The sequence below is a fragment of the Branchiostoma belcheri genome, unplaced genomic scaffold (assembly GCF_001625305.1).
Source record: "Branchiostoma belcheri isolate BF01 breed outbred unplaced genomic scaffold, Haploidv18h27 scaffold169, whole genome shotgun sequence".
NCBI lineage: Eukaryota > Metazoa > Chordata > Leptocardii > Amphioxiformes > Branchiostomatidae > Branchiostoma > Branchiostoma belcheri.
The window spans coordinates 341974-358087 of NW_017803146.1; the positions used below are offsets into that span (position 1 = coordinate 341974).

General features: G+C 42.1%; 1 protein-coding gene and 1 pseudogene across 6 annotated transcripts in view; one reads left to right on the forward strand and one right to left on the reverse strand.

Moving 5' to 3' along the window:
- The window catches only part of LOC109466534 (tetratricopeptide repeat protein 14-like), a 41620-nt gene extending 35526 nt beyond the window's left edge, over window positions 1-6094 (forward strand). The window contains exons 13-17 of one of the 6 annotated variants that reach the window (XM_019764262.1): window positions 1571-1688; window positions 4068-4204; window positions 4499-4742; window positions 4803-4847; window positions 5005-6094. In XM_019764262.1, coding sequence (XP_019619821.1) covers window positions 1571-1688; window positions 4068-4204; window positions 4499-4742; window positions 4803-4847; window positions 5005-5973 — 1513 coding nt within the window. In that variant the 3' untranslated portion in view covers window positions 5974-6094. Of the gene's footprint in view, window positions 1-1570; window positions 1689-4067; window positions 4205-4498 lie in introns of all 6 variants that reach the window. The other 5 variants (XM_019764261.1, XM_019764260.1, XM_019764259.1 and 2 more) reach the window with 5 other exon arrangements.
- The window catches only part of LOC109466536, a 27769-nt pseudogene extending 13666 nt beyond the window's left edge, over window positions 1-14103 (reverse strand).
- Between the last annotated feature and the right edge of the window lie 2011 nt (window positions 14104-16114).

Consider the following 16114-nt stretch of genomic DNA (forward strand, 5'->3'; position numbering starts at 1 on the left):
CTTGTCATGCTTGCAATCTGCTCCCTCATGCTAAATTTTTTTTCTAGAAAGACAACTGAAACTGCATGCACACACAGTATTAGAAATACCCATCTGCAGTCTGCATTTTGCAGAGACATTTTCAATATTGCATAAGAAAAATTAAGCAACCTGCAATTTTGCAAACTGAAAAAATCAGGCTAGGGTTTCAATAGTGTTTAAGAGCTTTGGTGTTTACTATTGACTCTATGATATACAAACTTATATATACAAATTTGCATGTATTGCAAAATGTTTGCAAACATTCAATTTTGTATGTGCCATGGGTTTACATGTAGATCCAGACCTTTAAGTGTGAACTTGCAGAAAGTATTTCCAAATTGCAGGACATAATTTTCACATCCTGCAATATTGCAGATCACTGAAATAAAGTATTTCTACCACTGCATATTATTTATCAAAGGAAAACATATTATTTATCAAAGGAAAACATATTATTTATCAAAGGAAAACATATTGTTCCTGGTCTGTTTCTTCCTCTTCCTCTACTTCTTCTCCAAACAGTGACCTCTGACCTGACCAATGACATGATTTGTTGACGTCTGTCACCATGGTGACTGGTGTTGGGTTGCATAATGTTGCGATTTCATGGTCTGACTCTGGTCTGCTCCTGTCTCGATATACTAAATATACTATGTGAATGTGTTTGAGTAAGAATTAACGGAGCAGACCATGTCCGAAGGTAAACATATATGCATTTGTTTTGCAAATGTTACTTCTGTAGTAACTGTTTACTTTTAGAATAACAGATAATTGTGCTTGTGTAACGCCAATATTAGTAATTTATTAGTACTTTGTTAATGCACATACAGACTAAATGTGTTTTCACAGATGGTTTTGATAATACTTTATACTCAATAACTTTGTAAGAAGGAAATTTTATGTCAGTATTCTCCAGTAAATGTTAAGCTCATTTCACTCAATTTGATTCATATAGAAAGGTAGGCAGGCCTAAATCTGGTTAGACTGTTCCTGAACTTCAGCCACCGTGTTTAGCTGGAGTTTGGGGGAAGGTTCTGAATGTTTGATCGGGGGTTAGGGTGCTCATGACACCAAAATATGACTTTTACTGATTGTAATTGACATAACTAGTATTACCTGGCCAACGGACACATTTACAATAAATAATTATGCACTGTTCTCGTGTTACATTCGAATTTCGAAATTCTAATGCCCTGCCTTGGAAAAGTCAGTACAAGCCAGCACTGGCAGGTGATTTGCATCTCTACATTTTATTTTTGCATGTCTATATTTTTTCCTGAGCTGACGCCATCCAGTGATGTCAGCTCAGGAAAAAGCACAGAAATAAAACATACAGATGCAAATAGAGATGCCTGAAGTGGGCGATTGGGAAGCTTGCTGGAGAGTCTCCACCAATTCACTTTTAGAAGGTTGTACAAACTCAATTTCTCAGTCATCATGATTGGAACAAACTTCAAGTGACTATATTGTACACTTCCAATATTTGTATGTATTTTATGGACTTTTTGTGGTGTTATTTGGTCTTTAAGGCTGATTGTTTTGTTCTCAGGTTGCAGGAGGAGGGAGAGGATGAAGATGCCATGATGTCATACCAGAGGGCTTTAGTCATCAACCCTGACTTACAGGAAGCCAAGGAAGCTTTGGAGCAAGTCAGGACAAAACTAGAGGTGAGAAAAAAACCTGGAGTCTGCTCTCCTAACTCAACAGGGTTCTCTGGATGGGACAGTGCACAGCTTTGTTGGTATGATTTATATGAGATAACACCAATTTAATTTTTGTTAGGCCACACCAATTTAATTTGTTGTTTCTGTTGTTTCTCGGATTTTTTCAGAAAAAATATGAAGCGACAGGATGAAAAAAACAAAAACAGGCCAAGGCACCCCATGATAGCCAAAAATGTTCAAATATGAGCCATGAAGTGAACATACCAGGCTGGTTTATAATGAAAACAATAATTTGAACTTTTAATGAAACAAAGTTGCATTGTTACTTTGAGAAACTGTAAGAACTAGGAAGAAAAGTACTTTCGTCAACCAATTATCTTTCATTGAGCATTTTGCAGTTACATGTAATTTAGACCCCCCCCCCCATTTTTTTTTTGCAAATCAGAAAAAAATGGACAGGGTGATCCAAAAAGCAACAAGTTAAATTGGTGTGGCCTTAGTTTGGAATTAAACAAAGTTGTATCTAACGCCTGGAAGATGTACATGTAGTTGAGAGTCTGGGAGAAAGTCTGCCACTGTTCTCAACCAGATCTGATACTTTGTAAAAAATATGTCTGAAAACCAGGTAAAAAAACTGTTGTGGCCTGGAGACCTGCTATTATATGTAGAAACATTTTGCAGTTATGTTAATTTATGGTATACTAAATGGCGCAGCAGTTAGAGTGTTGGACCTATAGGTCCTGTTCGATACTCACCTTGTCCTGCTCGACTTTTTTACCCAATTTTTTCAAGTAATTTGAAGTTGTGATCAGGTCACAGACCCCTGACTTTTTTTGCCCTGCGGTGGCGTAGTTACTTTCGCATTCGTTGCGTTTCGCTGCGGTGTGACGCGTTCCATGAGAAACACCCCCAAATCGTACCTACACAGGGCACTATATAGATGGTACTGTATGTACAACCCGTATATATATGGGTCCCGCAGGACAAGGGTTAAGACTCGGCTAATCTGTCTAGAATTAAATGTGTGACAAAAACACACTATGGATTTGGTTCCTTATAATTACTATCAATTAGTTAAAAATCTTCTTTTCAGAGCCACTAACTAATCTAAATGTGCCTCTTTTTTCATGACCCCTGGAAACGACTGCCTGTGTTGACATTTCCTGGGAAAAATGGCATCACATCCACCGGTAACCTGGTGGACAACCTCAACATACTGACTTGGATAACCTCAACTCACCTGTATAACTGATGATGGGTAACCTGGACTGTTTGATGACCTCACGGTGGACAACTGTAACGTCGATGTGTTGATATGGACATCCAAACTGTTGTTACTGACAACTTCAACACTGGCTACTGTGGGTTACTGTCATTATGTCATCTCCGGTGGTAATGTACATCAAATTAAACATCACACACTCTTTCACGTGTTAAAATTATCTACGATATCATGTGAAACATGTAACAAAATGCTTGACATGGCTGATATGTCTGGAACTTTTGATGACATTTTAAAATTCCCGATACTGATTGCTGAATTTTTCAATCTGTGTGCACAACCATTGTCATGTTTGTTTGTCTTTGATCATATTTCTGCTCAATACCATGACTGGCTCAAACTGCATGGTATATTGCTTTCTTCATTATTGTCTGGATTTTTACATACTTGTACATTGATTTGATTTTGTCATTGACTGAGTGTTTCTGTTTTTTTATATTCCAACTTAATAATATATTGAACTTGATGAATGACTAAAACATTTTGCACATGTTCCTCCTCACGTGGGTATGCTTTGATTGCCTTATTTGTTGTTGCTATAAAATGTTGTTGCTATGCAATGTTGTTGTTGTTGCGGTATGATGTTGCTGTGCAATGTTGTTGCTGTACAATGATGTTGTACAATTCTGTTGCTGTACCATTTTGCTGCTGTGCAATATTGTTGCTGCATGTATGATGTTGCTGTACATTGTTGTTACTGTGCAATATTGTTGCTGTACGATGTTGCTGTACTATGTTGTTGCTATGCAATATTGTCGCTGCATGTATGATGTTGCTGTACTTTGTTACTGTGCAATATTGTTGCTGTACGATGTTGTTACTGTGCAATATTGTTGCTGTACGATGTTGTTACTGTGCAATATTGTTGCTGTACGATGTTGTTGTCGTATGATGTTGTTGCTGTACGATGTTGTTGCTATACAATGTTGTTGCTGTACGATGTTGTTGCTGTACAATGTTGTTGCTGTACAATGTTGTTGCTGTACAATGTTGTTGCTGTACAATGTTGTTGCTGTACAATGTTGTTGCTGTACGATGTTGTTGCTGTACGATGTTGTTGCTGTACCATGTTCCACTCTCCGCTGCCCTGGCTGTGGTAGAACCTGAAGACTGCGAGTCAGGTGGACATGACCAGTGGAGGAGAAGAATTACCTGCTGAGTTGTCCTTTGCACAACGTTCGAAAGAAAAGCTTCAGAAGCTACTGGATGTGGAGGGGAGCAGCAAGGACAAGAGCGGGTTAGTGTGAACAGGACTTATGGTTTTGAAGTGGCCAGGGTCACAGCACTTCTGCAGACAAATGTGATTAAGTTGGCAACCAAACTTTAAGTCAAAGTCACAGTTAGAGTTGACTACTAATAGTGATGTACTCCATAATCTTGAAAGTCATCAGTCCATATGCATGTACGATGTACATGTATGGATGATAATGCAGGGTCTCCACAAAGAAATGTTAGAAAAATAAAAGTTAGAGAGAAATATGTTTTCTCTGTCTGCTCTTGTATTGACAGTTGTGTCTTCTTCCCACTGCAGGAAAAAAAGAAAAGGAATAGAAAACGGTCCAGCTCCAGTTCAGATGAAGACAAAGGAAACAGAAGCAAACAGAAGAAAAGGCAACAATCCTCACCAAGAAGGAAGTCAGACATCGGTTCAGACCCAGATGGCCGCAGAAGGAATAGTTCTAGTAGCACACACAGGAATGGCAGTACAGGGACGGGACATGGACGTAGTGCTGAGGGAGGGACAGGACATGGACGTAGTGCTGAGGGAGGGACAGGACATGGACATAGTGCTGAGGGAGGGACAGGGACAGGACATGGACGAAGTGCTGAGGGAGGGACAGGACATGGACGTAGTGCTGAGGGAGGGACAGGGACAGGACATGGACGTAGTGCTGAGGACAGGGACAGGACATGGACATAGTGCTGAGGGAGGGACAGGACATGGGCGTAGTGCTGAAGGAGGGACAGGGACAGGACATGGACATAGTGCTGAGGGAGGGACAGGACATGGATGTAGTGCTGAGGGAGGGACAGGACATGGACGTAGTGCTGAGGGAGGGACAGGGACAGGACAGTGGACGTAGTGCTGAGGGAGGGACAGGCCTTCGACATAGCACATGGGAAGGGCAGAGAAGGCACTCAGCAGAAGACATGTATCACAGGTATGTGGGAGAGCTGAAGACAGGGCAGGAAAGACAGGGCATGTCTGTAGGAGTGAGTGACATGGGAGGACAGAGTGGTTCAGATCAACAGGACAGATACACAGGACAGAACAGACGTGTACATGTGGAAGAACTGACAAGACAGTCAGCAAGAGACAGTGACAATCTGACTGAGCTGAGAAAAAAAACGACCAGAAATTTGGGACCAGAAAGTGGAAGCAGTAGGCATCAGGGCTATGTAGAAGTACACAGCAGACATACAGACAGACATACAGAAATTCAGATTAGACAGAAGGAAAAACAAAGTAGACAAACAAGCTATGATGTTGAATCACAAAACAGACATACGGAAGGACACTACAAACCTGTAGAAGGAAAAGAAAGACACGCCAAAGCACATAATACGTATTTTGAGGGACAACACAGGCATACAGAAGGACAGAGCAGTCACACAGAAGGAGAGAGAAGTTACTCTGAAGCACAAAGTGCTCATGTGGAAAGGCAGGATAGATACTATATGGACAGAAGTGAGAGATCTAGAGACAGACATACAGAAGTACAGGGCAGAGATGTACAGGGCAGAGATGTACAGGGTAGAGATGTACATGTCAAAGGACAGAGTGAACATGCGGGACACAGTCAGCATGTCAGCAGACAGGACAGACACAGGACAGAACACTACAGGTATAAGGAGGGTGACAGGCCAGGCGATTATCAACAACAAACTGCTGACAGTAAGACAGCAAGGAACAGGGACAGGAGAGTGAGTGAACATGGAGGTCATCGGTCTGCCTCCCCTGTAACACATAAACACAGGGCAGGAAAACACCATAACAATAGGTAGCATAAATGGCTCCACCCCTGAGGCATCGCCAAAAATTAGACTTGAGTCAGAGAGGGCAGAGAAAAGTCAAGTAAGTTGTTACATGGCTGGACTTATGTTAAGTCGCCTTTCTGCTGGAGACTTTTTTCCAGCCAAAATTAGATTTTTTTTTAACTTATGATTTATAGGAGAATGTTGTTTAAATGAAGTACACATAGTCTAACTACATATTATAAGACAATGCCAATCAGTCTTTAATGTGTTTATAGTGCCATAAGAAAAAAAGTGCCAAGGAAGAGAACTTGACAATCTTGCCTTTGTTGGACAAGAATTTCTCTCACACAGTCTCAGTGAATCTACCAACCATTGTCATTGATAGTAAATAGTGCAACATAATTTCAAAGACAGCAAATCCATATTGTATAATTCTTTTTACTGTGGGATTCCTTAAATTTGAAATTTATAAATGATTTCTTTATATCTGTAATAGCATTGAACTTAAATCCTGTATGTACATTTGCTATTAATATTGTTTTTATTTCCAGGAACACTATTATAGTACTTCTCAAATTGTACATGTATGTTAGCTAGTGAATGAGATATTCAAGTGTCCAACCATAGCTTCTTGCCATATTCTGTAGAATTAATTCTATCACAATTATTATATAGTGCACAACATGTGGTCTCCATCAATAACATAGCTGAAGGCAACCTGGTATGTTGAGTTAAGATTTTTACAAACATTTTACAAAATCTTTAAAGGTGGTCCGAGATGCACCTGGTGCAAGTATTATAATAATAATGTTTATCTTTAATGAAGAAAACTTGAAGATGTTATTATTTCTCTGTTTCTTCTTGAGTACTGAGTGGGCCTAGTAGTGTTGAATATTAAGACTTGATGATTGAATAAATGTCAAGAAATCATATCAGGCTAACAACTGCGTGATTAGTGTGTCATGTTTTTTTTTTCTTTACTGCAGCTAAAGTTACGAACTCAGGAGCACACCCTTTGTAGTTTCTTGCCTTCATTTAAACCTACTGTGTCAAAAGAGTTTTTTTCACTGACCTCACCTGTTCCTGACAAAAAAAGCTACCAGCAATCAAACAATCAAGACTATACCATGTCCAGGACAAAATATACAAAAACCGGAAGTACCAAGGCCAGCCACGGGAAGGCCTAAGTTTGACCTTAACCTTTGTCTTCCTAAGACCTACCAACATACCATGTAGGCATTTCGTCGGTCTTACAAGACCATGAAAGTACTTCATCTACCAACATACCAAATATCATCACAATTCATATAATTTTTCATACGCATAGACTACAATAATGCCATATTAAATCCTTTGTTATATTCAACAAGAAATTCGAAAAAAAAATATTTTGAAACTTTATCGTTTCAGAATCAAAACCTATTTTGTCATGAATTTGGATTTTGAGATTCTCAGTGTGAACAATGCAGCATGAAACGAGGGGGGTGAAGTCTGCTATCTTTGTCTAACAAAACAATGTGTTTTTCTGTCTTTGAACCCGGCTAGTTTGGGCAGATATGAGAAAACAGCGTGTTTAGTTGACTGTCCACCATGTTTAGGTCTGGATGAATGTTGTCTTTTCCCGGCTGACACACGCTCATGTCCCACGTGTCCAACACAACCACGTCTGGATCCGCCCGGAACATCTCTCGTATCACCTCCGTGATCTGGTAAGCCAGCCAGTCGCTTCCTAGCACGTAGAACGCCAACTTTCCTCTGTCGTGATTTCGAGTTGTAGCAGTTCTCACGAAAACCGGCGTGTCCGGAGCCCTGCGCTTCAGACGGTGTATGGCAGCTCGTATGGCGTACAGTCTGGACCGGAACATTTCTAGCGGCTCTGCCGTAAAGTGAGCCCACAGACTCAGGACTATTACCGTGTTTGGGCCTCCCTGAATGGAGTCTACCATGTCGGGGATGTATCTGTAGTTAAAAAACACATTCCAACTTTTCCCTTGTGAAGGGTAGTGGTGGAACTGGAACAGTACAGTGATGTTCCACTGGCTGTTGGATCCTTCTCTAATATTCGGTGCTCTTGTGGGTCCGACCTTAACTGTAACAAAAATGTAGCAATTCCAAGTATTACATTTGACAGTGTAACATATCATGCTTACATATAATCATGTAGACTGTCGATCTGTCTAAAATGCAACAAAGCCATTGTCTGCTTTATGACCTTTTTCGTTTCAATTTGGCGACCTCATACAATGTGTACCTCCATGAAATATATGAGTCATTCTAAATGTTTTACACACTACACTACAGTACAGAACAAAATAACACAGTTTTTTTGTTTCAAGCACCTTTGGCCTGGATATGGTCATGTAGGCTTTTCCCCCGAGGGAGAAACCCATTAATCAACCCGGGCAGGTGCTGCCTCCACCCTGCACATCTGTTTTCCCTGTCACCCCACACATCTGTTTTCCCTGCCACCCCGCACATCTGTTTTCCCTGCCACCCCGCACATCTGTTTTCCCTGCCACCCCGCACATCTGTTTTCCCTGCCACCCCGCACATCTGTTTTCCCAGAAGTTCTGCTGCAGTTACCAAGGGCAGCCACCAGAAGGCCCATATTTGACCTTGACCTTTGGCTTCCTAAAACCTACCAGCATGCCAAATATCATCATAATCCATGAAGGCGAGGTAATAATATCCTAAAGAAATCCCAGTTCAAGATAGAAATAAGATCATTTATGATAAGTTCTGTTCATGAGAGATAATCCTACGCGGACATTGAGGTACCTACATAAGCAGACTTTTAGCGGCAACGTTTGTTTCTGTAACTGTGTACAAATAGGTATCATATATCAAAGAATGTTTATTCCTTAGAACAAGTAGTATTAGTTGGCTCGTCTATTGTTTTATACGTTGTACCCATGTCCCGTTGACCAATGTCCCAAATTGGTGAATATCCATGTATTTGTATATCTACATGCAGTTTTAGACCTTACGAAAGTCGCTGTACTTTTGTTGTGTCAATAAAGTCCTTTTCAAATTCTCGGTGAAGAACGACAAGTGCGCGCTTGATTTGTGTCCATCGCATTTACGTGTAATAATAATAAAAAAAAGGCTGCAAAAAGCCTAAATTAGGTTTGGAAATGACAGTCATTATTGACTGATTGTTGGCTATGAGGTACCAGGCTAGGCATGTAAGGGGCCTGAAGGGGGGGGGGGTCCCGACAACGCTCTACGCTGAATTCGGAGACCTCTCGATTCCGTTTTACGATACATTCCAAGTACATTCCACATTATGTAGAATTAAAATGGTGAATACGCTCTACGCAAAACGCGCCAATTACGCTCCACGTTGAATTAGAGCGGCCCATCTACGCTCTACGTAAAATTAAAACGGCCGATTACACTCTACGGAAAAGGGCTTGCAGGCCCCCATGTAAGAACATTAACTGACCCGTGGTGGTACTTGTGCTGGTGAACAGCGGCACAACCGCATGCAGACGGTCCTTCCACTGACGCAGCGACGAGTCACCTGGAGTAACATTACAGGAAAGACTGTAGAATAAATACATGATCGTCTTACATCTATAGGTTACATAAATTCGTAAAATGTATCCAACTTTATTTCCGGACAATGAACACTAACTACGAAATAACAATCAATCAATCAATCAACCAACCAATCAACCAACCAATCAATCAATCAATCAATCAATCTTGGTTTATTGTTCAATCGACTTTGCAGCACTACTTGCATGTATGTAGCCTGGTATCCAGTCTTACGTGATTGGGGGTATTGGGTGTTCGGGCAGGTTGTGCCTTCGGGGGCTCTAATAGCTTTCCCCGCCCAGTGCAACAGACCGTCCCGTTAGGAGAGTTACGCTAATAAGAGGCAGTATGCTTGGGGATTTGGTTTCCCCCAACACGTGGAGGGCTAATCAATCTCTCGTGAAATACACACCGGGAAACCTATGTGAGGCGGGCGGGACACAGCTCTTTCGGCCCCGACCACGATCAGACTGGATACCAGGCTAGCATGTAGGCTGAATTGTGCCAATTGTTACATATGTACATCATCTCATCAGATGATGTACATATCAATGTATCATATTGAAAAAGTTGCGAAAATATTTACAAATCCACTTTGTTAAATCCACTACAATAAAATCATCGGTATTAGCAACGAGACATTTAAAATCCGTGATCTTTGTACAACATTAAATCCAATTACTACATAGGAAGATATGTGATGTCATTTTCTTTCATTAAGTACTCTCAGCAGTGACGGTATCGGACTATTGCTGAACCTTGTTGTGCGAGTTATGGGAAGAGTCAGTGTCTTTGAGTTCCTAAGGCAACGTCCATGTGACTCTAGCCGTGTTGGGGGCAATGGACTGTATCTAACATATTCAGAAGTGCAATCAATGACCACTAACGATGATACGTACCTTGCATGTACACGGTCTTGTTAGCCAGGCACAGCCGGATATCTTCCTTACTGAACACTCGGACATCGCAGACGGATGACGTCCACACCTTGCCTGACCAATGTCCCAAAGCTGCAGACTTGTCCCAGGTACACGCTGGAAGGTGTTGAGGTGTGGGAAGTTCTGCTTTAAGGACATTTATGGGCTCCTTGGGGTCTACTTGAAGTTCCTCTTCAAGATATGGCCTGTGTGGCGTGGAAAACACCGACAAGGGGTGAGTGAGTGAGTGAGTGAGTGAGTGAGTGAGTGAGTGAGTGAGTGAGTGAGTGAGTGAGTGAGTGAGTGATTGATTGAGTGAGTGAGTGAGTGAGTGTGGGTGAATGAGTGGGTGTGTCCGAGTGTGAGTGAGTGTGTGTGAGAGAAAGTGTCCGATCCGATTGTGCGTGAGTGAGTGAGTGAGTGAGTGAGTGAGTGAGTGAGAGAGAGAATGAGTGTGTCCGAATGTGTGTGTGAATGAGTGAGTGAGTGACTGAGAATGAGTGTGAGTGAGCGAGCGCGTGAGTGTGTGGGTGAGTGAATTAGCAATAAACCATTTTTGATTGATTGTGTCCGATCCGAGTGTTTGTGAGTTAGTGACAGAATGAGTGTGTGTGCACATGTGTGTGTGAATGAGTGAGTGAGTGAGTGAGTGAGTGAGTGAGTGAGTGTGAATGAGTGAGTGAGTGAGTGAGAGTGAGGGAGTGAGTGAGTGAGTGAGAGTGAGGGAGTGAGTCAGGGTGAGCGAGTGAGTGAGTGAGTGAGTGAGTGCGTGAGTGCGTGAGTGAGTGAGTGAGTGAGTGAGTGAGTGAGTGAGTGAGTGAGTGAGTGAGTAAGTGAGTGCGTGAGTGAGTGAATGGGTGGGTGAGTGAGTGTATGAGTGAAACTTACTTTTTGAAAAGTGTTTTTTCCTTCTTGAACACGAGACTCTCTGCCCTTTTGTAGCTGTCTTCTCCCCGCCACACGCACAGTGACAAGGCGGAACACGGGAGTCTGTCCGGCTTCTCACAAAACCAGGTCCCGTTCACGTCCGGCTTGGAGAAGTCACACTGCTGCTGTGGCGCCAGTCTGGGGTTGGCAGAGCTGAAACATGGCCGTGTGTAATAATCCGTCGTTTTCGTGTCGACGAAAGTGCAGCGAAAGACCCTCTTGTTTGGAACTTCCCGCACTCTCTGTAGAACCTTCACGGCATCGCTGGGATGGACCAGCTGAATCTTTACCTGATAACAGCGACACAAAACAGACCAGGTCAAGGAGTTATGGGGATGAAGAGAGTTCATTTCTAATGCATTTTTATCATACATATAACTTTATTGCACAACAGTTGTACATGGTACAAAGTATGACATCTACTAAGTACATTGACTACATTTTCATAATGATTAACCTAATACAAAAGTGGGTGGCTAGTATAGCTTTTACAAGCACTGGAGGAGTTACTAATGTCTATACAGTCTTAAATTCATATCCCTATGTATAGCATGTAGGGGTAGTCACATGTCATTATGTATTCAAATTTGCTTTTTAAATTCATTGTGGTAAATGTTGGAAAAAAATCTGATAGTCTAGTGTATCATACATGCATCTGTCTAGTCTCCACCAGACTTCTTTTACGGGCTGAATAAATCGTAGAAGCCGAGAAATGGAGCTTCTCTGGCCGGCTACCTTCTCTGACTAATTAATACCCTTTTTAGGCCGATTTCTACTATTTATTCAGCCCGCAAAAGAAGTCTGGTGGAGACTAGTATCTGTCCCCAACAAAGTCTTTCACTGTACTCACCGAAACGCCCCCTGCCCAGTACAGCGGGAACTGCACGGTGTATGTACCGTTACAGTGGTCAGTGACCTGACCGGCGCTACTTGCCTGCAGCGAGCGGTCACTACTGATGAGTCTGGCACGGAAAAAGTCTCCTCCGTACGTCTTCGGCCTTCCTTCTCTGTCTCTTGCCACCACCATCACGGTCAGAACGTCTCCTTGGTGATACAGGCGGTCTGTGTTTAGGACGACAACCTGCGTGTATTGTGGGTACGTGGCCTGGTCGATGTGGACAGGCCCGTCCAGGACGCAGGAATTGACGGCTGGTCCGGAGAAAAGTTTGAACATCGGTTTCGGAGCATCCTGATCCCAGATCATGAATATTTGATAGGAAAACTGCAATACCAATACTGCAAGGTTACATATATGTGTATCTAATTGTATTATCATAATACAAGTACGCCTGTTGGCTTAATTGAATAACGAAATTATGGGCTGCATAGCCATTTGAAAACTAATTTTGACACACGACCATAAAACCACGTGACCACAGTGATAGGTCAAAAGTGTGTGATAGTCTATAGCGTCTCCGTCCCGGCTATTTGATAGGCTGGTAGACAATGATATTCTGTTGTTTCTTAAATGTAGAGTTAATGCAATGTGCATTCTGACTCGATTGGTAGATTTTAAAAGCCTTGTACATAACTCCACTAAGATATTAGCGAGTTAGCTAGCTATAGGTTAAAAGAAACCTACCGTTATGGCTGTCATGACGGCAGTTACCAGTGCTAGTGTAGCGCCCCGCCGTCTCCTGGTAGTCGTCATCACTGTAAGCAAATAGCCTCCACCAGGCCTTTCTACGGGGATACGGATTGTAGAATTCGGCAAAAAAGAGAGTTAAACTGGCAAAGGGNGTCCGGCCGCGGGGAGGTAGTTTCTTTCCCTCTTTGGCCAGTCAAACCTACAAGGCGGCCAAAACCCCCCTGACAATTATTCTCCTATATATAACCAGCTTAGTTAGCCTGGTAGACACTAGTAAACAAAGGCACAGACGGCAGACAGTCGAAGTACAGGAAGGCGTAAGGATTTAAAAATCCAACATACGTTAACAAGGCTGCTTATACTGGGTCACGGGGCAAAGCGTACTCCGAAGCCAACTAGCCTATCTGGCATATTATTTAGTTTTAAATCATTTGCCTAATTTCTACGTTTTTTTTTTTTTTTGCAGCAATCCACTTAGCCTCCGTAGCAGGCTTACAGAACTGAGGGTTTGGTGGTCTTGGGATGTTCTCTGATTAGCCCAGTTCTAAAAAAAGAGGGGTAATTCAACCAGGCCGGCTATGTTGTCTATATGCAATCAGAAAACAGCACATAAAAAGCTCCCAAGACCATGACGCCCCCCCCCCCCCACGTTTTTGGCATGCTGTGGAGGCTACAATCCACTAGCCTAGTCTTGGCAGAGACTATATAATAGTTAACTGAACTGCGTCATTCTGTCGCGTGCTACGTCGTAGTTTGCTGGGTTGAACATATAACAATACATGTACAAATACATGTAACATGCACATGAATCAATTCGCAAAGAAGCAGTTACTCAAGCAACTGGATATGATTTTGGAAACGGTCAGACGTGTCAGCTAATATCCACTAGCTTTCGTCAGTGACTGAGAGACCAGAGGGGAAATGCGGGTTTATAAGTACAACCTATTGATTGATATGCAAATAAAATGAAGACAATTTTTGGAAGTCGAAAAGGGGAACAAAAGTCAAGACAAGGTAATGCAAAATAGTCAGAAATCTCCTGTTATGCAGAACAGGAGCTTAAGTGTTGTCTGTCCTCGGGGCTGGGGGCGCTAAGTGCCGGAGAGATCTACCCGTAGCCCCCCTTCCCTGTTGTGGGTGGGATTGTACATTATTTCATATATTGCCTCTGGGACGTGGATCCATTGTAATTAATAATTGATTCTAGTCACATTTATCCATCCAACAAACCCACCCTACAGCTGACACGTACATGTTTTGTTTCCACCAGAATAAATTCGGCAACAACATGTGAGGGCCTGCATGCCTTTTGCCGCAAGGCGTAATCAGGCATTTTAATAGTCTTAGTAACTCGTAGACAACCGCCCAAAATCACCGTAATCCGTGGGTACATTATTCGTAACGTGCTATTGTCCGTAATCGGCTCTGAGAATAAAACGTAATTCGTAAATTTTGCGCAATTCGTAAATACTCCCCCATGTAGGCCCTCATATTTCTGAGCGCCCGTCTGAGTCTATCACTAGCGTAGAAAATCGTTCTAGACTTTTTACACAGAACTAACCGCCCTCTATGACGACATAACAACCACATACAATAGCTTAATTCCCACGTAGCATTTTAAACACTTAACTGCGACAGAATATCTATTCCTCCCTTCCTTTCTTCCTTCCTTCCTTCCTTCATATATTTATTCCTCTAAGATCTAGAATCTGTACAGTAAACATATTCCCACCTGTGAGACAAAAAAGACCACAACGTTAGATATCTTCACTCGCGCAGTGCCGGTCCGTCTGTCTGAAATAACGCCTAGCCGGTGTGTTTAAGTGCCTGAGGTAACCCATTTCAGGGTGAAAGTTCACCACTAGAATGCCACGTGAGAGGCAAGTTCTTAAAACTTGGTCTAACCGGTCTGTTCAGTATCGCCACTATACGGCACAGACACGAGGTCACAGCTTGCTTTGAACTTTGAACTTTATTGTTCGAGTCCTGACATGCCACCGATCTTGTGCCCTTGGAAAAAGGGACTTTACACGACTTTCCCCACTTAGCTCAGGTGTAAATGAGTTTTGTCCCGTCATGTATTTGTCCCCTGTGTTGGTGGCGGCATTAATAAGTTGAAAAAAAAACTCGAGTGTGTCGTCGCCACGTCTGGTGACTACATGTTGGAATTAAAAAAAAAAACTTTATTTAATAAAAACAACATGGCAGGAGAAACTCCTGAATTGTGTTGTAATTTTACAAGTCTAAAATTCAACATACAACTGTCTAAAATTCAACGATATAGATATGCAATAAGTCATCATTAATTAAAATATAGTACATATAATGTGGGGACATGAATATACAAGTTTTCAGACAAGTTCACATACAAATAATCTTCAGAAGGAGAGTTTGAAACTCAATTTACAACTGTTTCTGCTACCTGATTTTTTATATTCCAACATCTTATCACAAGACGTGGTGACGGCACACTCAAGTTTATTCAACTTATATTAATGCCGCCACCAACACTGGGGACAAATACATGACAGGACAATACTCATTTTCACCTGAGCGAAGTGAGGAAAGTCGTGTAAAGTGCCTTTCCCAAGAGCACAAGATCGGTGGCATGTCAGGACTCGAACCTTGGCCTTGGTTCCGAGTCGAGAACGTTGCCGCTACGCCACACGACCCTACATGATTGTGAGCGTTCTGGGAATAAAGGATTGTCAGTGTCTTTCGGTACGACTCAGTGGAACCTTGTAGTTGAGTGTTCCAGGTGTCCTAGTTCATAAGTTGACGACCTCCCCGGCTCTAGGAACTGTTGACATGGGTTGACCTCTGTGTAAATACTAGTCACTAGTAAGCAACTAGTGATGCAGATAGACTGTGACTGCGATCTTCGGTGGCGTAAATTCCTTTAAATTTTCGTGCATTTTTGAAAACATGTATAGTTACAGTGACGTTTATATATATAGATGAACCATCATCAGATGCAGTTTTAGGTTAATATTACCTTGCAATTGAGAAATTATTTACTGGCGACATGCTGGCAAACCGTGTCGTGTCAGGCAAATGTTAAGATCGTTAAACGTTAATAGTCCCATTATCTGGTCATTAGTTGGGTGCGTCAATGAATGAATGATGACCTTTATCACATTTGGCTAAGTACAGGTCACAACAAAACAAGATGAACGGATACAGGTAACAGATACAG